The sequence below is a fragment of the Sturnira hondurensis genome, unplaced genomic scaffold, assembly GCF_014824575.4.
Source record: "Sturnira hondurensis isolate 20B ecotype Veracruz unplaced genomic scaffold, ASM1482457v3 Scaffold0018728, whole genome shotgun sequence".
Lineage (NCBI taxonomy): Eukaryota > Metazoa > Chordata > Mammalia > Chiroptera > Phyllostomidae > Sturnira > Sturnira hondurensis.
The window spans coordinates 14,678,606-14,701,784 of NW_028091359.1; the positions used below are offsets into that span (position 1 = coordinate 14,678,606).

The window sequence follows — 23,179 nt, forward strand, 5'->3', positions numbered from 1 at the left end:
TCAGCAGGCATTGCATACACAAATACTATTACACATAAGTTTAAGCTGCAGATATGATGACCCTTTATGCTTAAGAACCTTAGTACGTATTTCCTAAAACCAAGATCATTCTCCTACATAACCACAGTGCACTGTCAAGATCAGGAAATTAACAGTGATACAACACTATTACCTAATCTACAGACTTAATCACATCTCACATCTGGACAACTATTATCTTTGATAGAAAAGAAAAATCAGGGTGTTTTTTTTATCCTGCCCAGGATAAAATACTGCACTCTGTTGCCATGTCTCTCTAGTCTCCTTTAATCTGGAAGAGTTCCTATCTTTTTTATCCTTCATGACCTTAATATCTGTAAAAACTACAAGCCATTTAATTTGTAGAATATCCCTCAGATGGGTTTGTAAGGTGCCATCTCATGATTAAGTTCAGGTTTTGCATTTTTGGCAAGAATGCCACCAGAGTGATACTGCACCCTTCTCAGTGCATCACGGCAGGAGAGAGGCGATGCCAGTTTTGTCCCATTACTGGTGATGACGGCTGTCATCACTTGGAGGAGGTGGTGCCTGCCAGGTTCCTCCACTATAAAGTTACTATTTTCCCTTTTGTAATTAATAAGTATCTTATGAGGAGATACTTTGAGACTATGTAAATATCCTGTTTCTCATCAAACTTTTGCCTACTGGCTTTAGCAACCATTCATGACTTTCCTAAAAATTTCTATTTCTATCAAACCTTCTACATTACTTTGCATTCTACCATAGGAAAAGACTTCCCTTCTGATTCACATTAGCATGGTAGTCGTGGATTATTCTACAGTTTATAATCTGTTAGTGTCATTATTCGGAGGCTCAAATTGTTCTAATTTTTTAAAAGATTTTCTTTATTTACTTTTAGAGTGAGGGGAAGGGAAGGAGAAAAAGGAGGGAAAGAAACATCAATGTTTTAGAGACAAGGTTGACTCTTGCATGCTCCCCACTGGGAACCGGCCTGCAACCCAGGCATGTGCCCTGACTGGGAATCAAACCAGCGACCCCTTGGTTCGCAGGCTGGTGCTCAATCCACTGAGCCATACCAGGCAGGTCCCAGTTTCCAATTCCCTACCCCATTCTCCAATCTCTCTTCTCACTAATCTGCCAACAATACAAATGCCAACCCATGTTTCTCACATATTCTTTTCATTTTCTAACTCACCTGATCAAAAGCCTTCCTTGATTCTCAATTACCTACCACATCAAGGTGAAACTATTCTCCTGGCCTTTGAAAATCATACATAATTTAACACAGCTCATCTATTTAGTCTCATTTCCCACTATTCTTCACATGCACAAACTGCTCAAATAAGGCCATACCACTGTGTCTAAGTACAAAGAAGCCACGGTAAATCCCGTCTCCTCACATGTCGTTTTCTTCACCTAAAATACCATCACCTCTCTCCCTTCTGCTTCTCCAAGTATTAGCCATCTCCCAAGGACATCTCAAATCCTACCTCATCCCTAGAGACACCCCAGGGTTACTATATCCCTCCCCTTCCTCCTCTGAACTACCCCTGTGCCACACAACTTATACCAAACTGTTATGAACATAAGGTACATACTTAACATGCATGCATTTGCATTAATGCAATACCAATACATTTAGGAACCCTTGGATGATGAGCTGAATTTTCTTAGTTTTATGACTAGGAAAAGGACCTCCATCGCATCAACCAGACTGAATGCACTGTGTCACCTTGCCCAGCACCAGAGTACTGCTATAGCTTCGGCACTGCCGTTTGGGAAATGAGTCCCACCTCCTGGAGGTTCTGGAACTACCCCTCTCAGTGCTTTTCTTAGGAGCAATTGAAGAGCTGTGGATAGCCGGTAACTGCTGAGGCAATTTAAAAAATTCTAAAGTTACTTTGTTCAATCTGTTTTCAATAAAAATGTTGCCATTTCAAATAACATTAAAGGAGGGTATGATATAATAAAGAATACACCTGGTCTTTATCCCCAGTTTCTGGAAAAGAGCTTCAAAATCTCTTGGAATTTCCTAAGTGGCAGGAGGGTCTTCTGCTAGTCTCTTTCAGCCACACTCAAGTTTATCCTCTGGCTGTGACTCACTGTGGGTAAGGGAGGGCCTGGATTGCTTTCAGGATGGAGGCTGGTTGCCAGGAAAGCCAACCATATGATTACGGTGTTGGAACTTCCAGCCCTAACCCAAAAAGTCCAGGGAGGGGGAGGTGCTAGAGATCGATCTCAGTCGCGTGGCCAATGATTCGATCAATCACGCCTACATAATGAAGCCCCATATAAACACTCTGGACATTAACACTCAGGGGAGCCTTCCAGTTGGTGAATACTGACGAGCCAGGAAGGTGGTGTGCCGGGACTACACAGGAACGAAAGCTTCTGCGCTGGGGGCCCTTTCAGACCTCGTCCTGTGGTGCCCTGTATACCCCATCTGGCTGTTCATTTGTGTAATCATAAGTATTGACCTTCCCTGAGTTCTGCAAGGCACTCTAGTGAATTATCAAACCCGAGGGGCTAACGGGAAGCCCCAAATTTGTAGTCAGCCAGGAATAAGCGTGGGTAGTCTGGGGGCCCCACTTCGCAAGCTGACATCTAAAGTAAGGGTGATCTTGTTGAAAACCTTGACTTTTAACTTGTGAGATCTGATGCTAGCACCAAACAATTAATGTTAAAATTGAATTGAATTGTAGGACACCAGTCAGTATCCAAAAATTGTCAGAATGCAGAGGGTACGGGAGTTTTGTGTTTATAAAAGGAAGTGATGGCTCAAAAAACTGAGAAGCACTGTAATAAAAATTCTACCCAAGAGTGTGAGTTCCACTTAGACACACCTGCCACCTACCTGGACCAAGTCTTGAGTGGGGATAACATGGAAAATGCATTATTAAACAAGACGGATAAAACTGCCACACAGAGGTGTGGGTCAAGTGCTACGTCCAATCGCCCTACTTAAAGGAAGGAAGGGGCGGCAGGAACGCACAGGAGGAGAAGGGAGTATCTTCTTCCCCTCGAAGGCTGGTAACACAGCAGGAAACAGAAAAGCTCTTAAAGGAGAAAAGGCATGTGTGTTCCCAAGACAGTACCGGGCCTGTGTGATACCCAGGCGGCCTTCTGGCGCGGCACCAATGGTTTCCTAAAGGCCTCCCCAGCTGACCTTGGTGAACACCTGGTACTTCCTACCAGCTACTGGGTTTTTCCAGAAAGATTAAGGAACAAGTATCTCACTATCACCTACAGGAAACCCCACAAGAGCAGGAAGATGCCTTTCTTGTTCACTGCCAAATCCCTAGCTCCTCAGAAACGCACTTAGTAAATGGAGCTGCACGGCTCTGTGGTAAAGGGCGCCGATTGGAGATTCCATGGTTGGCTACTTCTGAGGGAGAGAGGGAAACGGAGTGGGGCAGGCTTCACTTTATCAGTTATGTTTCATTTCTTAAGCCAGGTGGTGGGCATTTGTTGTATTATTCTCTATACCTTTTAAATAAATAGTATACCAAATATTCACTGTAAAGAAAAATGAGAATACATCCTTTGGAATCAGCCAGAACTGAAATCTTAGTTCCAGCTCTTACTAGCTGTCTTTCTTCAGGCAAGTCATCAAGCCTCAATGTGCTCATCTCAAATATGACGCTGAGAAGCTTCACTGAATTGGTTAAGAGAGTTCATTAAAATGGCAGATGGATAATGCTTGGGACAATATGCGACATGCATTAAATAAACACATGTTGTGATGATGATGAGCTTGAATTACAGGAATTAAGTGAGGACTGGAATGGGCCAGAAAATGTGGATTTGGGAACCTGTTTGGTCATTAAGAGTGGGACCCAGAGTTGTCATTGACACTCTCTAGGCTTCAATTTTCTCATCTTTGTTTTTAAATGGACTACACAGTATAAATGCTGATATTCTATGGTTAGTATAAACCATCCTGCATTACCCCCAGAAAACAGGCCTATAACAGAGGAAAAAGTGCAAGCCGCATTAGATCACACACCTGAAAGCAGCCTAGAAATAGCAGACTGATCTCCAACTTGTATCTGTTAACTGACTAACCGTGCATGGGAAAGTGATTTGGCAGGAATATTCATCTACCTATAAGAACAAGTGGGACTCACCAGGCAATATAGGGTCCAGTAGTTTCTAAAACTTGTTGTCTTACATGCAGCATTCCATAACTTTTTTCCTTAAATAACTCCTTTCATCATGGCTTTGCTTAGGGACTCAGCACCCCAAACCTTCAGCTAGCTCAGGCAGCATTCCTCTCAACACCCACAACGGTCCATCCCAATTCCACATCATTCTGCACAATGAGGCAAAAGTTATGTTATGTAAAATGAGCCATGCCGCTGTCCTCTTTATCCAGCATCCAGAAATCTAGAACTTGGGCCTCCTGTCTATTTTTTCTTCTTGGCAAGTAATGCTGCAGAGCAAGAAGAATACATTTGGGAGAGAGCCCTAACAGGGTTCCTTGTGAAGAAAGAGTGGTGATGTCTGACTGAAGACAAATAACACACACAGCAGAGCTCTCTGTCGATCACCAAACAGGAGAATGCTTCTGCTGTGAATTACAATCAAGTCCACAGGGCCCTGTACTTTATGCAATTCATTTGAGTAAGGAGTATTAATTCCCAGGCAGTTAAAACAAACCTTTTATAAGATCCAATAGCTGTACAATTCCTGTGACCTTTAAACTTCTGGGCCTTCTGGCCCCAGTACAGATGTCCGTTTTTTTCCCTAGTGTCTCCAAAATCCCAATACTTCCAACAGCACAGATGCGCCCAGAAACGTTGCCATTTCTGAAGAACTTTCCTGGATACCTCATACACACACCTCTACATTCTTAACCTTATCTACTATGTTGGGAATGGGAAAAATGAATCAGATACTCAGTAATTCAGATGCTCCTAGGTGATCAAAAGGAAAACGAATCTCACTCTCACTTGGCCCTTGAGAATTCTGTATGCCTTAATACCTTTAAGACCTTGAACCTTCTCATTAATCCCCCTTTCAGAATTACGCTTCTAAAATTTCACTTATACCCCACAACTCCAAAGCCCTCACCAGGTTCCAAAGAAAGCTACCTCACTTTTAACAGTTCACAATGTTACACGAAATGATCAAACTTAAATCAACCACCAACATCAAAAGGACTGCTAGTTTCCAAGGAAGTTAGGACTTGTTCTCCTGTATCAGACTCACTGGGAATCCCTCAGCACAATTCAGAACTTCAGTGGGTGGTCCGTGGTACCTTCAAGCCCCTGCCTTTACCATAACCCCGATGATTCCTCCTCTTCTTTCTTGTGAAAACTCATTAGAACAATCTTTTCCTGGCCATAGTCCCTTTCTGCGTTTTCCATGGACCCCCTTCACCCCCCCTGGTATTTTCAGAAGAGAAAGACCAACATTCTCGGGAAATTCAAGTTCCTTCTCAGCTCAGCCCGTTGAGGCAGTTCTGGCTGCCCGCACACAGCAGCTCCAGCCAAAGTCCAAACCCGCTGCCCGGTCTCTCCCAACAGGGCAGGCCTCCGAGAGCGACAGGAAACACCCTGGCAGCACAGGGGGTGCCTACTGTGAAGGCCACACTATGGAAGAGCTGTACTTGTCCTTGATCATACGGACGTCCAAGACAGGGCCACCAAGAGTGGGAACATTTTGATTCAAGTTACTTATAGGAATCCTTCCCATTCATCCCTTGCCTCACTAGTTAGAGAATATGAGGTAGCTTGACACTCACTACAATAAAACAATTCCCTCTAGTTTCTGAGGTAATTGCATAATAAAAGACCTTATAAAAATCAACATAAATCTTTTCCACATAAAAATCCAAGAGCAATTTCCTTTTTGAAAACAAGTTCAAAATTAGAAGAGAGACCGAGTACAGCGAGTCTGGGAGAGAATGAGCATGTTTTCCCTGGTCCCACCTGGGGTTTCCTTCTGGAACAACAGTGAGATGACAGACACTTTAACCAATAAAGGGTCACAGAGCTCGAGGGTGGAAGGAAAATGGAGACAGCGGTAACATGAACAACAGTAAAAGTAAATAAATAAATAATATGAAAAATAATAACAGAAAGGCTCACACAGACGTGATTTAGTTAAGAAATGCCTAAGTGAAACTAATCTAGGGCTACTCGCTTCTCTTATGCCTACCTAACCCACCCTTGAGCGAGACCACCAAAACATAATCATCATCATAACAACAACAATAATAAAAAGCAGGTTTAAAACTAAAACTGTCTGGCCACTTTTAAGCTAATTTTGGTTGAGGAATGAATGAGTGCCTTAAAGATAAGCAAAAACATTTTAGAATTTTAAAATTCTGAATTTTAAAATGTTTTAAATTAAAAAAATACTTATATAAGCCTATGATCAAAAAGTCCCCTTAAAAATGGCAGATGAGCATAAACACAACATACTTTTAACTGATAAAAATTATTTTCATAAAGGAACAAAGTCCCAAGCTCTTCTCTAATTACTGGACCAGTTAAATTTTATATTTACTATAAAATACAGTATAGATGTTTTATCTAATACTGTTTCATGATAATTTCATTTAAAATTAGATACAAAAAGCACACAGTATTTAACATAAATATTAATATAAAAAACAAAAATATTATTCTTTGCCAGCCAGCCATCTGATCTCTGTTTCCGCCGTTTGGCCTGAGGAACAGTGAAGTAACCCACAGAAAAAGGAGAATGGCCACAATCGGTCCCCAGAACGGAAGGCCTCCCTGCTCAGTTCAGTACAACATGCCACATTCTGTGTGAGACTCCATGCTTCCAAGTAGGTCTGTGGCAAACATAATTCATCACTATAGAACAAATTATCTAGATTTAGCCAGGCTAAAAATTTCTTTGTCTTTTATCACATCTTTTGAACATCTAGTTCTAAACGACAGCAAATTCCTAATATTCATACAGTGAAAATCACCGCCCTACCAGCCATATCGGCTATTTTTCTTGACAGCAAACACTGCTTGCTTCAGCGGGGCTGACTCCTCGCTTTTATTTGCTGCTTCTGAAGAAGACTTGTCGGCTCTTCCTAAATTATTGAATTAGAACACAAAGGGGAGAGGAGGGTGACTATGGAATTATAGCTTTAAATGGAAAACTTGAACATTTGGAGAAAAGCTGAACACTGTCCCAAAGGAAAATTTTACTGACCACATGCAGATGAAGCCTTGCAGGAGGACTAACACTGGGGCTTACCCCTCTCCTTCGCACCAGATCCACACCACTGCCCACTGGTGCCAGAGGGGCAAAAAAGACAGTGAGAAAGGATGCAGCCTTGGTCGGAAGAATCACCCAGGGACTAAACACAGTATAACTGAAACTGAGCTGCTGAATCTGCAAATGTCATTCTTACAAAGACCAGAATGGAGAGTTATACCGCGTTATAAGGACCACAGGAAGTTTTTTCCTGAAGTAACTACTAGTAGCTCTGGCTGGATAACTCAGTTGGTTAGAGCATCATCCCGATACACCAAGGTTCTGGGTTCAATCCCCAGTCAGGGCACATGCAAGTATCAACCAATGAATGCATAAATAAGTGGAACAACAAATACATGTTTCTCTCCTTTCCTGCTTGTCTAAAACCAATAAAAATAAATGTTTATGAAGAAAAGGAAAAAACTACTAGCTTATTCCTAAAGTTTCTCTGACTCTTATACCTAGTTTAATCCTGAAGAATCTTTTCCCAACCCCTTAAAATCTAAGAGGACTTCTGGTGTTTCAAAGAGAAGTTGACCTCTTTTTGGCAAGGACTGTAATTCCTGGCAGCCAAGACATGACAGTGTCATTGTAAGTCACTGGTCTACTTTACTGCCAGAACACAGGAGTCTCCCAGAGAAAATAAAGCTAAGGGCCTGGAACAAGAGACAGCACGAGGGCTACCCCTTCAAATTCTAACAATAACCACATCAGACTGGACTTAACAAAGCAGAATGATCAAATTTTTCTGACTGAGGAGTGGTTCGAAAAACAAGGGAAGTCTAAAAAAATACTGAACTGGCCTGAACTCAGTCATTCTTTTGGCAACTATTTGCCTACTTTGTGCCAAGTCTATTCTAGGCACTGGGGATACTGGCAATAAACAAGGCAATTCCCCTGCCCTCCTGAAGCTTACTTTCTACCCCAGAGAACAAAAGAACAACAACAAAAGCCAAGTGAAGAAATATGCAGAAGACTGGTGGTAAGGCCTGGGTCGGGGCCTTCTTGTAAAGAAAGCAGTGAAGGAGAGAGTAATATAAGAACAAAGCAAGGGCCGTATTTTGAAAGACTTTGCAAGCCTCCTTGGAGAAGCGGAAGAACTTATATGCATGACCCATGGCCATGAACTAAGTGGGGGAACTGCTGAAGGGAATGGGGGTACCAGGCAGAGGAGGGCAAAGGGAGAATAACTGGGACAACTGTAACAGCATGATCAATAAAATACATATTATTTTTTAAAGTTTGGACTTTATTCTAAGTGAAAGCACACATCATCGATGGGTTTTAAAAATGGGTAACAGCCCTGGCTGGTGTGGCTCAGTGGACTGAATGCCAGCCTGTGAACCAAAAGTTTGCCAGTTTGATTCCCAATTAGGGCACTTGCCTGGCTTGTGGGCCAGGTCCCCAGTTGGGAGTGATGAGAAGCGACCAATTTATGTTCCTCTCACACATCCATGTTTCTCCCCCTCTCCTTCTCTCTCCCTTCCCTTTCCTCGAAAAATAAATAAATAAATAATTTTAAAAATATGGGTAACAAGATCTGAAATACTTTTCAAAGATGACGCAGACTACTACATGGAGAAAGAACAAAATTAGAAGCAGGGAGACCAGTTAAGGAGATACTACAAAAGCCTAGGTCACCTTGAACTAGTTTGGCAAAGGTTCCAGTTGATAAACTAATCAGGTTGGAGCTACCAGAAACATTTAAAGGGGGGGGAACAGTTCCACTTTCCTACTGAATCTAACCAGTAGAAAACAACTATATCTCAATTTAATTTAAAAATAACACCTCACTAAACTAAAACTATCTTATGCGCTTTATTATAATGTAGGCAGTAAAGCTCGTGCTAATTTTATTGTAACAAGGACATTTGTTAAGCATTCTAATGCAAACCTGGTTAAATACAAATTTTGGCCAACAAATTTGACCATGAAAACCTATAACCTGAAGAACTAAGTTTGGTGTGGTAGCATTTTTAAAGATTGTTAAAATTTTATTTTGGCCCTGGCTGGTATAGCTCAGTGGATTGAGCGCGGGCTGCAAACCAAAGGGTTGCTGGTTCGATTCCCAGTCAGGACACATGCCTGGGTTGTGGGACAGGTCCCCAGTAGGGGGCACATAAGAGGCAACCACACACTGATGTTTTTCTCCCTCTCTCCCTCCCTTCCCCTCTCTCTAAAAGTAAATAAATAAAATCTTTTTAAAAATGCACTTTAAGAAAATTTTATTTTAAGGATAGTAATTTCTTTTGGCCTGCATGATATTCAATATGCTCCATATTTAAGATGAGGTGAAGATGATATTTAAAACACTTTCACTGCAAATAAACGCCTAAAATTTACAGACAGCCTAACTTCTCTAATTTAACCACTAAATAAATATCAAGCAATTCAGTTAGCAGCAAAGCCTGGATGGGTCATAATTCAGATTCTGGATGGGCCAAAAAAGGGCCCATTTCACCTTCAGAGGACAGTGTAAGTTTAGCAACAGAATGTTGAAACTATTCACAACTATTTTGGGCTTTGATGAATGAAGCTGCTATTCTGTGGTTTCAGGGATAGACACTAATCGCAATAAAATGTGCTGAAGTGATAGAGAAGAAATAGGGTTTGCAACAATACCAGAGATGGTGTCCCTTTTCCTTTGGTTTTTTTTCCCATTCTCCTTAGTTGACATCTTAAAACTACAACTGAATTACTACTTTTTTCTAACAAAGTGGTATTCCGACAAATCTGCATTAGCAGACCAGCATTATTTAAAATAGCCTTGGTCACACTTATAGTTACCTAGCATTTAAAAATGCTACGGTTAGGCTAACAGCTATCAAATATTTACATTAAATCTAAAAAAGTAATGCTCCAAACATTCCCCCCAAAATGCCATCCATTAACATACCTAATTACAATGACATATATCAAATAAGTATAACTCTTTCTGGTATTTTTAAACATAAAAAGAAGTTACATATATGGTAGCTGGCCTACAGTTTCTGGTACCATCCTTTCCAAGTAAACTGTACTCCTCAAAACCTAAGGCTTTCTCTAGTGTCAAGTTTCTCCCTCTGATCAAGCTCTTGCATGTATACTTTTATCAATTCTCATTTGTTTTCATTTCTGCAGAACATAGCCTGTAATTTTTCTAATAAATGCTTAATTCTTTTACGTATTTCTAAGTAAATAATACTATTAACATTTTTACTTAAATGATCTAAGGCTGACAATATCTTTTACATGTATAGCATTTTTATTAGGTGTTTTACAGACAAAATGATTATACATAATTGCCTCCTATATTTTAAACTCATGAAACATTGCATTTTAGCTTTTCAAAAATTAGCATTAAAAATTACTAAACTGGGGGGAGGGGATGGAAGGGGGCTAAATGGCAATGGAAATATATATAATAAAGATTTTATATATAAAAAAGTTACTAAGCTATAAAACCATTTTATGATACAGTTAAAGACCAGTTTTTTAATCAGATCACCTCACTTTTCCTACCCTGCTTTTCCAAACGCATCCATATGAATCACGTTCAATAACACCTTTCTGAACTTTGTCGAGGAAGTCCATGGAAAATACAGATAAAGATATAGTTATAAATAAAGACTAAAATTCACAACTTCGCATCAAAAGGCAAACTGGCTAAGTTTACTTCCAACTCCTTATTCTAAAGGAAAACTGCTCCAAACGGCAGGTGAACAGCGATTTCAGTGACTACCAAACAACACTACAGGAGAAGGCAAGTATGCGTGTGCTTTCTTCCTTGGGAGTGGATCACAGTAACCCGGAGGGGCTACTCCAGAATGGAACGGGGTTTAGAATAGAATGCTTCAAAACAGCAATGGCAGAGTATTAACTAATGGACTTGAAAACAAACAATCCCGTCCTGCCAACGCACTTTCTTATTTTAGTCCTACCAATTAAGTCATATAACTTGCACAGTGATACCAAGAAGTTTGTTTTGTCCCCAAGGCAGTGAACAGAAGGCATTTCTCCTTTATTATATCTTCACAAGGTGAAATCTCTAAGGGGTCTCCTGCGTATGCCTGTGTGGGTCTCACGTGTACCTCTTGTTAATGATAAGTTATTCATCAAGGAACTATGAAATAATGCTTAAAACGAGGGGGGAGGTAGGTTTTAGGGTAACAATAATTCTCTCAATTGAAGGACCCTTCCCAGATAATTATTCATTCATTGAGTACTTTTATAACTTGAAGTTGTGAGTAAATTAATGAGGAATTATTGAGTGTACCAGGAGTTATTCCAATGAAAAGTACAAGTATCACTAAAAACTGCATATCTTGATGTCAATGCTTAGAAGACAGCGCTCAAAAAAAAGGAAAGGAAAAGGCAGAAACCTGACCTTGCCCACAAGTCGACAGCCCTGCACCCCTCCCCCTAGCTTTCCCGGGAGCCGGTTCACGCCATCCCATTGGTTAGTGTGCCCGTTCCGGCACCTGCCTTTGCAGTAACAAGGGAATCTCCACGGAAGGCGAGAGGGTCTGAAAGCAGGCGGCCTCAGAGACGCTGAGGTCCAGAAGGAACGGATTTAAATAGGAAAAGAGGGAGAGGAGCTTAAAAGGGATGAAGCCGGGCGGACAGAGACTAAGGAGGACATGGCTTGGGAGGCCGACTGGAGGACAGAAGAGGGAGGCGTTAGGAGGGCCCAGGTGAGGTAGGAGGCTGTCGGCCGCCTGCAGAGTTAAGAGGCTTGGCGCACTGGGGGCGCAGATGGAGGAGAGTGAAGCGACCGGGGACGAGGAGGCCCAGGGCAGCAGGGGCAGGACGACAGGGGCTGCGGTGGCCTCCACTAGCCCCGGTGCGCGAACTCACGTTCTCCCACCAGCAGGATCCGCACGTCTTTCTTCATTTCGGCGGCTCGTCGGGGCCGGGTTCCGCCAGCATGCATGGAGCGGACTCCTTTGGCCAGGAGCGCCCACCCCAAGGCACCGCTTTCTCCGCGCGGCTGGCACTGCCCGCCAGCCTCCCCAGCCGCCCCGCCCGAGCCTCCGCCACCCGGGGCCGCCGCACCGCCTACTCCGCTGCAAACCCACTCGGAGCCGGGACAGAGCCAGCTCCACCTCCTCCGGCTCCGCGGGCGGCGGCGGCGGGGTCGACGGGGTGCCGCGAGGGACAAGGGCTTTCAGAACGCGAACGCCTGTCCGACCTAAGCAGCGCCCCTGCCGTCAGGCTAGCGCAGCGCAGAGCCCAGGAACCTCCCCTCCCCTACTCTGGGCACGACTGCTGGCGTGATGTTTTGAGATGAGAATTTGAAATAACGAAGTCATATTCCAGGATGCAGATAACATGGGTGGAAATGTGAAATTCAGGAGGATTGATGATATGGTTTTTCAGGGAAAAGTATTCCTCCAAATTTTAGTATTATAAAACGTTTGAGTTAGAATGACCCTTACAGAGCACCTACCTATTCAAATTCCGTTATGATGTAGGTAAGAAAAGCGAAGTCCGGAGTGACACTAAAGCCCAAAGGCAGTACAGCTTAGATGGAGCCCTGGCTCTGTCATTCCCAGTGTGGGACTCTGGGCAAGTCACATCACTTCTGTGTGCCTCAGTTTCCACTCCACCAAATGAAGTCTTTAATCTCTTCCTAGCCTTCTACCTCATAAAGTTCTTTGAAGGATCCCGTGAAATAATGTATGTGAAAAGCTTTTACTTAAAACAAAATCACACAAATATCAAATCACAAAAGACAACGGCCTTTTACAGTGGAGCAAATTCTTTAGGGCCCTGTTCATTCCAAGCAATACTTCCTAGAGAATCTGGACCCCAGGAGCTTTGCATCAGCATTGCCATCGCATGATAACGTTAATTATGTGGGTCTTCCTCCTGAGTGTGAGAAGAAGCAGGCCTTTGCGGCATTAGATACGTGTGGTGGGCAAAGAGTTTGGCAAGGAGAAATGTCCAGAAAGCCAGGGACTAGGAAAAAAAATTTATTTGGAGGAAGCATTGCCAAGATATTGTTATGAACTCCTTTGTAAATGAAACTTACTTAAAAATACAGACTCAAGGGCTGCAGAAAGGACTTACAGCAGGGAACAGTCAGTGGTTTGGTACAAACAGAGACCAACACTCACTAGAGTGGGAGGGGGGTATCCAACATGCCAGAGTGCGCTTCCCAGGCAATGCAAGTTTTTTTTTACAGCCCCTCTCCATCTCCTGATCAGCTGTGTTTCTGAACCTGTAACCTCCTGTCTTGTGTTGAGCTTTATGTCTTTCTCACATGATAACAGACATCCATCAGGAGTCCCTATGAAATTTTCCTAGTGATTTCCTTATTTCCTAAGAACAAGGACTCTGGGTTTGGCCTGCCTAGGTCTAAAGAAGCTCAGCTTTGTCAATTACTTGCTATATATCATCAGTCAAATTGCTTAACTCCTCTGTAGCCTCAGCTGCCAAATAAGAATAATACCTCATGAAATTGTTATGAAGATTAAATGAGTTAATGTAATAGGAAAACGTATAATAGGAAAGAGTGCCTGGTACATGGTCAGTGATTACATAAATGTTGGGTAAATATAATGTGAGGGAAGAGATTTCTACACACCTCTGAGCCTAAGAATAGAGCCACAGGATGACACATACTGCAGCAAAACATAAGCCTGAGGATGGAGTCACTGGCAGTGGGATTTACTGTTGGGGTATTACAGATTGATCATCTGTATATCAAGTCTGTTGGATACAGCTAAGAGAATAGATTGGTATCTAAAAGGCACTGATGGAATTTTCCTCTAGGGTGCTGCTAGGAAGGAGCTCTGTAATCAACAGGGAGGCTTCCTGCCTCCTCAACTACACGGGGATGCAGGGAGGTCTGAACAAAGTACTTCTGCCAGGAGATAAGAGGATCTGTCCTTTATGCCTGTGAAAGGAAGAACTTGCAACACAGCCACTCTCTGAGTCTCAGCCCAGTGGAATACCCAGGGCCAGCGGGCAGATACATGTTTATTAAATGACTGACATTGGGAGGAACAAGAGGCTGGCCTCTGATTGGTGAGTTAGACACAGTCCTGGGACGGAGGCCAAATCAGACTTGGGTTGGCATCAGTCCCACCTGTCAGATCCATCTATCTTTGGTCTCTCAAGTTAAACTGAAAGCAACCTCCATCATCTGCCCATTCTTCACTTTTGTCCTCCCATTCTTCCAGGAAGGCTTTCTTTTCCTGCCAAGCCCGCTCCTAGTGGAATAGAAAAATTCAGTGCTTTGATACAGGGCAACTATTTTATCTTGCCTTTTAATGCATTTGTTCTTTGGTCATTGTTCAAACATCCATGTCCTCTGTATAAGTCACATGGACTAGCCTCTAGAGGACAGAGATTCTATTTGCTTGATTTTGCTGGACAGTACATCACTCAGCACAATTACTCATGAAAAGGCATTTGATTATAGCTAACTTTGTTGAAAAGAAGTTTTTTCCAGACAAGATTCTCATCTATTGATGAGGTGGTATACATTTTGTTTTTCATTTTCTCAAGCTCCTTTCAGCTACAGGTTGTAAAACAAATACGCTCAGTTAGGTGATTGATATTGAGAAGACGCTCAGGCCATCCTCCTGCCAAGTGGCCTGAATTCCTTTATGGAATGGGAAGGGCATGTACTCTGGAGTCCATGTTTCATCTCTAATACTTCGTTAGCTGTGCAACATTAAGCAAATTATATAACTCCTTCAAAAAACCTCAACTTCATCTGCAAAGTGGAGCTATATTTTAGGTATTTGTTAGAATGACATAAAATAATGTAGATAAAGCATGTATCACATTGCTCAATATGTACTTCATGCTCACATATCACCCTTAACAGCTACTTTTTAAAATTTGGAATTAATTTACTAGCCTGCATTATCTTTTCAAAGGGAAATTGATTAGTCTGTCCACCCAAATTAAGGCAAATGAAAGGCAAAAATGCGTTTAATGTAATTTTTAACCACCATAGAGACATTAAAACTTTTGTTGAGTTATAAACCAACCAGTGATTCTCAAAAATGTTTAGGCCACATGCTATTTCTACAAAATAAAAAATTCCATAGAATAGTAAATCTATAATTTCTGTTTATCTCTACAAAGAAATCACTACAATTAAATATATTCTGAGAAAATAATTCGAAAGAAATATATATACCCATACATGTTCTATTTATAGAAACTTTATACAATGGTTTAAAAATGAAAAAAATACAATTAAAGGGGAATAGCTGGACTTCCGCCAAGATGGAGACATAGGTGGAAACACTGTGCCTTCTCCCACAACCAAGTTTGAATACAACAAAGGTTTAGTAAACAAAGATGCAGCCATAGAACAGGAAATTTAACTATACGGAAGTCTGACAACAACGAACCTTTCAACTTGATGGGTAAGAGGGGTGGAGCCAGCAGCGGAGCAGGGTCGGGCAGGAAGGATCCTCTGACCCCAGGCACCCAGACAGCCAGAGTAGCATTGGGCAGACCCAGTGAGGGCGTAAGGCGGCAGGCTGACCGTGTTCACACATTCACGTGCAGTAAGACAGACCGAGCAGGCCCCAGCAGCTGGAAGCAGCAGAGGAGACTGCCATTGCCCCTCTTGGACTCCGCCCCCATGTACAGCGTCACAACCTGGCGACTGAGTTGCCCCACCCTGGTGAACACCTAGGACTCCTCATACGTAACAGGCACGAACAGTCCAAAATATGGCTCAAGAAGAACTCAAAGCCCCAGAGCCGATAACTCTAAGCAACCAAGAAATAGCGAGCCTCTCAGATGCACAGTTCAAAATACTGGTGATGAGGATGCTCACAGAACTGGTTGATTTTAGTCACAAATTAGAGGAACATATGAAGGCTAAACTAATTGAAATGAAGGGAAATGCACAGGGAACCAATAGTGATGGAAAGGAAACTGGAACTCAAATCAAGGGAGTGGACCAGAAGGAAGGAAGAAATGACCAAACAGAAAAATGTGAAGTTACAAGAATTCAAAAAAATGAGGAGAGGCTTAGGAACCTCCAGGACATCTTTAAAAGTTCCAACATCCGAATTATAGGGTACCAGAAGGGGAAAAGAAGCAGCCACGAGTGGAAAACTTATTTGAACAAATAATAAAGGAGAACTTCCCCAGTCTAGCAAAGGAAATAGACTTCCAGGAAATCCAGGAAGCTCAGAGAGTCCCAAAGAAATTGGACCCAAGAAGGAACACACCAAGGCACATCATAATTACATTGGCCAAGATTAAAATGAAGGAGAGAATCCTAGAAGCAGCAAGAGATAAGGGGACAGTCACCTACAAAGGAGTTCCCATCAGACTGTCAGCGGATTTCTCAAAAGAGACCTTACAGGCAAGAAGGGGCTGGAAAGAAGTATTCCAAGTCATGAAATCCAAAGACCTACAGCCAAGATTGCTTTATCCAGCAAAACTTTCATTTAGAATGGAAGGACAGATAAAGTGCTTCTCAGATAAGGTCAAGTTCAAGGAGTTCATCATCACCAAGCCCTTATTATATGAAATGCTAAAGGGACTTATATAAGAAAAAGAAGATGAAAAATATGAACAGTGAAAGGACAGCAAACTCACAGTTATTAACAACCACACCTAAAACAAAAGCAAACCAAGAGGACAGCTAGATCAGGAGTGGAACCATAGAAATGAAGAACACATGGAGGGTTAGCAACAGGGGAGTGGGAGGAGGAGAAGGGGGGAGAAGGTACAGAAAATAGCATAGACAGTAGATAGAAAATAGATAGGGGGGAGGGCGAGAATAGTGGGGGAAATATAGAGTCTAATGAACTTGAGACACATGATCATAAACTAAAGGGGGGAAAGGTGGGGGAGGGGTGTGCAGGGTGGAGGGGAATGAAGGGGGGAATAGAACAACTATAATGGTATAATCAATAAAATATATATTTTAAAAAGGAATATCTAAATTAAGTAGGACGAAATAATTGGAACTTTTGCAGTCATTGAAACTAATGGCTATTAAGATATGGAAAAGAACTTACAAAGTAAGCGAAAAATATAAATATAAAACCATATCTACAATTACAACTATATAAAATTAAGTATATGTTCATTTATGTAATTTTTACCTTCTATACTTGGCAATTTTCAACTTTTACAAGCATACACATGAGTTCATTGGTTAATTAAAAACTAATGGATATATGCCTTGGCTGATGTGGCTCAGTGGATTGAGTGCCAGCCTGTGAACCAAAGGGTTGCAAATTCGATTCCCAGTCAGGGCACATGCCTGAATTAAGGGCCAGGTCCCCAGTAGGGGGCACGTGAGAGGCAACCACACACTGATGTTTCTCTTCCTCTCTTTCTCCTTTTCCCTCTCTCTAAAAATAAATAAATAAAAGTTAAAAGAACCCTAACAGATGTACAAAAACATCAGATGAAAGTACAAAGAAAAGTGTTAAAGATTATGAATTAATTTTTAGTACAAGCGTCTTTTGTAAAATGTCAAAGTGAATTTAATAATTACATCTTTTAAGTAAAATTAATAGAAATATTTAAAAGAATAGCAATGCTGTGAGACATTAATGTAGGACGTCACGTGGAAGTCACTGAACAAATATTTGCTGCTTTCACGTGTGAGGCTCTGTGCCAGGTGCGAGGAAGGCAGCAACACACAACACAGACTCGTCGTGGGAGGCAAGCTGTGGGCAAGGCAGTTCGTCTTTCGGGATCCATCCAGCTTCTCACCAGAACCCTCCATGTTGTTGCCTATGTACCCTAACCTCCCCTTTCAAAAACGTTCCATAAAAGCCCTGGCTGGTGTGGCTCAGTGGGTTGAGTGCTGGCTTGTGAACGAAAGGGTCACTGGTTCGAGTCCCAGCCAGGGCACATGCCTGAGTTTCAGGCCAGGTCCCCAGTAGGGGCCACGTGAGAAGAAACCACACATTGATATTTCTCTCCCTCTCCATCTCTCTAAAAAATAATAAATAAACAAAATCTTTTAAAAATAACCATAAAACGTTCTATAAGAGGTGGCATCTCATAATCTAAATCTCTCTCTACCTCCTCTGTCCCCACCCCACCCCTAGCTAAAACCAGCTTGTGTGACTGTCCCATTCCTTCTGCTCTCCCTGCATAGCCGTGTTCACGGATGACCTCCCATGCAACACGATCCCATACCCCATGCAAATATCCCCCAGGAAGCACCTAGGAAAATGACCATGGTTTTAGCCCCAGTGTCCTGACTGTGTGTTAGTGGGTCAGCTTCGGTCTGGTCTAAGCTCGTTGTGCACTACTTTCCATGGTACCTTCCCTCTGGACAAGGGGGAGGACACTCCAGGCCAAGCAAACCGGGCCAAGCAAAAGTTCATGATAGGACACGAGGCAGGGTGGCTGCGGTGGAGGGTGGATGGGGGGATGACAGACAGGACACGGGCTACATTTAGGTAAGCGTGGAGGGAGGAGTGGCCCTGTCTGCTGCAGGCACCAGGGAGCACTGGGGAGTTTTACACAGAGGAACAACATCTGATTTGTTTTGGAAAGCTGGCACTAGCAGAATGAGATTAGATGGGGAGGGGGATCTGACTAGAGTAAGAGAGGCTTGAATTAAAATAACCAGGCGGAGCCCTGGCTGGTGTGGCTCAGTGGATCGAGTGCTGGCCTGTGATCCAAAGGGTCACCAGTGTGATTCCTGGTCTGGACGCAGGCCTGGGTTGTGGGCCGGGTCCCCATTCGCCATTCGCGGGCGAACAAGAGGCAACCAATCAATGGTGCTCTCCCTTCCCTTTCTCTATCCCTTCCCTTGTCTCTATTTCTAGAGAAAGGGAGGGAGAAAAGAGAAGGAGAGAAACGTTAATGTGTGGTTGCCTCTCATGCATCCCCAACTGGAGACTTGGCCCGCAACCCAGGCCTGTGCCGTGACTGGTAATAGAACCAGCAACCCTTTGGTTTGCAGGCCAGCATTCAACCCACTGAGCTACACCAGCCAGGGCAAAAAAAAAGAGAGTAAAATCTAAAAAAAAAACAAAAACCCAAAACAAGCAGAGAAGTAGTGAGAATCTGAACCACAGTGCAGATGCAGAGGGAAGAAGAGGGACTGGCGTGGAGATGACTGGAGGCAGCAGAATGCAGTCAGAAGTTGGTGGCCAACAGCACAGAATGTGGCGGGAGAAAAGACCCTACGGTGACCCCCAGACGCCCTGCCCTGGAGATGGTGACTGATCGAAGCCATAAAGGTTTTCTCCCCCGGGGAGGATTTACTATGAAAAACAAAGGTGAAAGCATTTCACTGTGTAGGGAAGGAAGACACAGTCTTTAGTGTTTCCCCAGACAATCTCTTAGAAACCTGTTTCCTCAAGTTGTGGAACAAGAGATAAGCATACATGGTGTGTGGACATCAGAAACGGGGACCCTTATGCCTTGTGTTTCCCTTTTCTATTGTTTCCATCCTGATTAAGTCAAGGTGAAAGCTTCAGCATGTCTTTAATACTTGATAACCTCCTTTTGAGAAAGAGAGAGAGAGAGAGAGAGAGAGCGCGATCCTGAGCAAACCTCAGGTTCAGAGCCTTAGGCAGACGGCAGTATCAAGCTAGTCAACCTGTTTCGTTTCCTGGAAACATACCTATCGAATTACCCCTCTGTTTAAAACACAGGATTCTGGTTTCCACTTACCTAAACATTTTAAAGTTTCCTTTTGAAATAAATGTACCTGAGGTGGGAGGGGGAGTGAGTTGGTTTAGGAAAAAATATTAAGGAAAATAACGGTACAGGAGATAAACAGATGTCACGGGAATCGTGGCACACAAAGGCTGAAGCTTGAGAAAGCCTGTCTGACTTAAAGAAACCTGTGGCTCATTAGGAAGGTAAACCCCAGATTAAAAACGAACCTTCAGCATTAACCTAAATATAACTAAAGAACAATCCCGCAGTCCTGTAAAAGGAGAAGAAAATCATGCCGCAATTAGGGTTCTGAGCAATCAGGAATGCAGATGAATTTGCGAGGGCTCAGCAGCAGTGGGTGATGACAGAGCTGAGCACGTGCCGAGGAAGAGTCTCTCTTTCCTGTCGAAAGTCCCAGGTGCACCTGGGGAAGGGGCTTCTCCCTCCTCCCCTGTGACAGGGCCAGAGACGTCTCCATCTCTGGTTTGTTTCCGTGATCAGCTAGGAAATAAAGTCTTCAAAACAGCTTTTCCAGAAAAAAATATTTGAAGAGAAGCAAGGGACAGATAGATATAACTGTCTTAGAATTTGCTGTGAGCTTCAGAAGGTGGTGGCTGTCTTGGCCGAGTAGAGCTCAGTTAATTAGAGCATCAGCCCAATACACCAAGGTGTGGGGAGAGCACCTGTGGTCAGAGCACAAACAAGAAACAACCAGTGAATGCATAAATAAGTGGAACAACAAATCGGTACTTTTCTTTATCTCCCACTTTCTCTCTCCTTCGGAGCATTAAAAAAAAGGGTGGCAGGTTGTGGCTTCCTGCTTAGCAGGTGGTTCTTCCAGGAACCCAAAGCCCTGGACCCCAATGAGGGCACAATAGTGCATTCCAGTAGCTGTCTCAGGAGCTGGTGAGCATGAGAGAGAGAGAGAGAGAGACTGCGTGTGAAGCACAGGGGAAGAGAGGGAGAGAGAGAGGTAGCCCTCGCCACAGACAAGCTGACCCCCAGAAAAAAAGCACTGAACAGAGAGAAGGCCTGAAAGAAAACACAAGCTTTTGAGAGAAGCATCTCCAGGTAGGGTGAGAAGCTCCCCACGGAGTCCCTGTGTCCCCCCTTTGGGAGGGCCTTTGCTCCCCACACGAGGCAGGCCCAAGCGAGAGGTCCTTCTGCTTCATCTGTAAAGAGCCATTTCAGCATCAGTTCTCCTTTGGGGGATTGTATGTTTTGTTCCAGGGAAGGGTGCCATTGTTCCATAGGGTACTGAAAGGGATATACTGACAGAAAACTCGAGACAAAAGCAAGGAAACCCAAAGTGATAACCTTCATTCTCTACCTTTATGATTCTTGGGCTTTGGCTCCAGTTTGGGGAAATCACGTGACCAGCTGAAAAACCCCATGCTCACAGAGGCCCCATTATGCACGTACCTGAAAGGGAAGTGTTTAAGCAAAGGACCTCAGGTGGCTCTGGCCTCCTAAATTCTCAGCACTTTTACAAGGCAAACACCATGGTGACTCTAGGTGAGAAGACAAAACCTCCATAATGCAGAAAGTGTGAGAACGCAGAAACTTGTTCAAAAACCTTGTTTTGTTTTTCATTTTATTCATTGATTTGGGAGATAGAAAGATCACTCTGTTTGTGGTTCCACCCACCTATGCATTCATTGGTTGTCTCCTGCACATGCCTGACAAGGCCTTGGAGCATCAGGACAACACTCCCACCTGAGCAAGCTGGCCAGGGCACACATAGCCTTTTAATGGTCATCGGGACAAACAGAGGAGCCCTGTCCCTGTTCGGCTAGCCCCAGACCACTCTACGAATAGAGGACCACCCCACGACTTTAGAGCTAACTGTGTCCCATCAGAGTGGAAGGCCAGGTCCTGCTCTCAGCGTGGGGCCAGGCCGCACCCAAGGGTATTAAGGGAACAGACTTGAGAGTGGGAAAGCTGGGCCTGCTCCCGGCTCTGCCACACTCCACTCTCTGACCCTGGTCCAGCCACAAGCCCTCTCCTGGACCCCACCACCTCCTTGTGTGCTATCAAGGAAACAGTAAAATTCTCTACACAGGGTGGTTGTGAGACCAAGAGCAAATTGTGCAGAAGGTCATCATGCAGAAGGATTCTGCTTGCCCCTCTTTCAGAGGATACGTGCCAAAATTAGGTGTGAATCTCAAGATGTTAAAGGCCAAGGCACGTGATATTAAAATTCGGTTCTGCCATTGTCTCTGCAGCTATAATCATCCTGGCATTTCCCCCACGTCCTCGGCAAACCTATTCAGTTCTTTCAGCAACCCTTTGGAGAAGGTAAGGAAAGGAAAACAATTATTTCCATTTTACAGGGGAAAGAGAAGTGAAGAGTTAAATGCCCTGTCCAAGGTTGCCTGGCTGGTTTGTGGGACAAAGCCCAGCCCAGAGCAACGGAACTGAATTTTCACATCTCCATTGTGGGCGCTATGCAGCCTGACATCCTACAGAGGGACTGTAAAGAAAGGAGAGGGAAGGGGAAGGCATGGAGGTTAGGAGACTTCAAAGGCATACCAACTGCTAATGGGTATGAGGATTCTTTCTGGGGATCATGCAAATATTCTAAAATTAGCAGATGGTGATGATTTCACAACTCTGTAAATATGCTAAATAACATTGATCTGTACACTTTTTAAAAATTTCTATTGATTTTTTGAGAGAGAGAGAAACATCTATTTATTGTTCCACTTACTGATGCTTCCATTGGTTGACTCTGGTGTGTGCACTGATGGGGATGGAACCATGACCTTGGCGTAAGGGGGGAGGTGCTCTAACCAACTGAGCTACCTGGCCAGGGCTATTTAAATATTTACCTATTTAAACTTACACTTTAAATAGGTCAATTTTATAGTATGAAAATTACATCTCAACAAAGCTGTTAAGAAGAAGACATCAGTTTTTTGGTTTTTGTTCTGTTCTTGTTTTTCAAATTAGGCAAGACTAAACCCTGGTGGCTAGGGATACATAACTTTAAAGACATGCAAGGAAGTGGTCACTATAAAAGTCCAAATTTGTTTCAGGTGGAGGGAGGGTTTTGTGATTGGGATGGACCACACGAAGGAGCCCCTGGGGTGGGGGGGGGCAGACTTTTAGTTCTTTACCTGACGGTGTTTACCTTATAATAATTTATTCTGCTCCACACATATTTTGTGTAGTTTTCTGTACCTGTTCTGTTATATATAATAAAATGATTTTTAAAAATAGGAAGAGTCATGCCCTGACTGGTGTGGCTCAGTGGATTGAGCACTGGCCTGCAAATCAAAGGGTCACTGGTTCGATTCCCAATCAGGGCATGTACCTGGGCTCTGGGCCAGGTTCCCAGTAGAGGGTGCAT

At 43.3% G+C, this 23,179-nt stretch overlaps 1 protein-coding gene across 4 annotated transcripts in view; it reads right to left on the reverse strand.

The window, feature by feature from the left end:
- The window catches only part of RHOT1 (ras homolog family member T1), a 56,640-nt gene extending 44,324 nt beyond the window's left edge, over positions 1-12,316 (reverse strand). Inside the window, exon 1 of one of the 4 annotated variants that reach the window (XM_037070444.1) lies at positions 12,061-12,316. In XM_037070444.1, the coding sequence (XP_036926339.1) occupies positions 12,061-12,136 (76 nt within the window). In that variant the 5' untranslated portion in view covers positions 12,137-12,316. The remainder of the gene's footprint in view (positions 1-12,060) is intronic. The other 3 variants (XM_037070446.1, XM_037070445.1, XM_037070447.1) reach the window with 3 other exon arrangements.
- Positions 12,317-23,179: the final 10,863 nt, after the last annotated feature.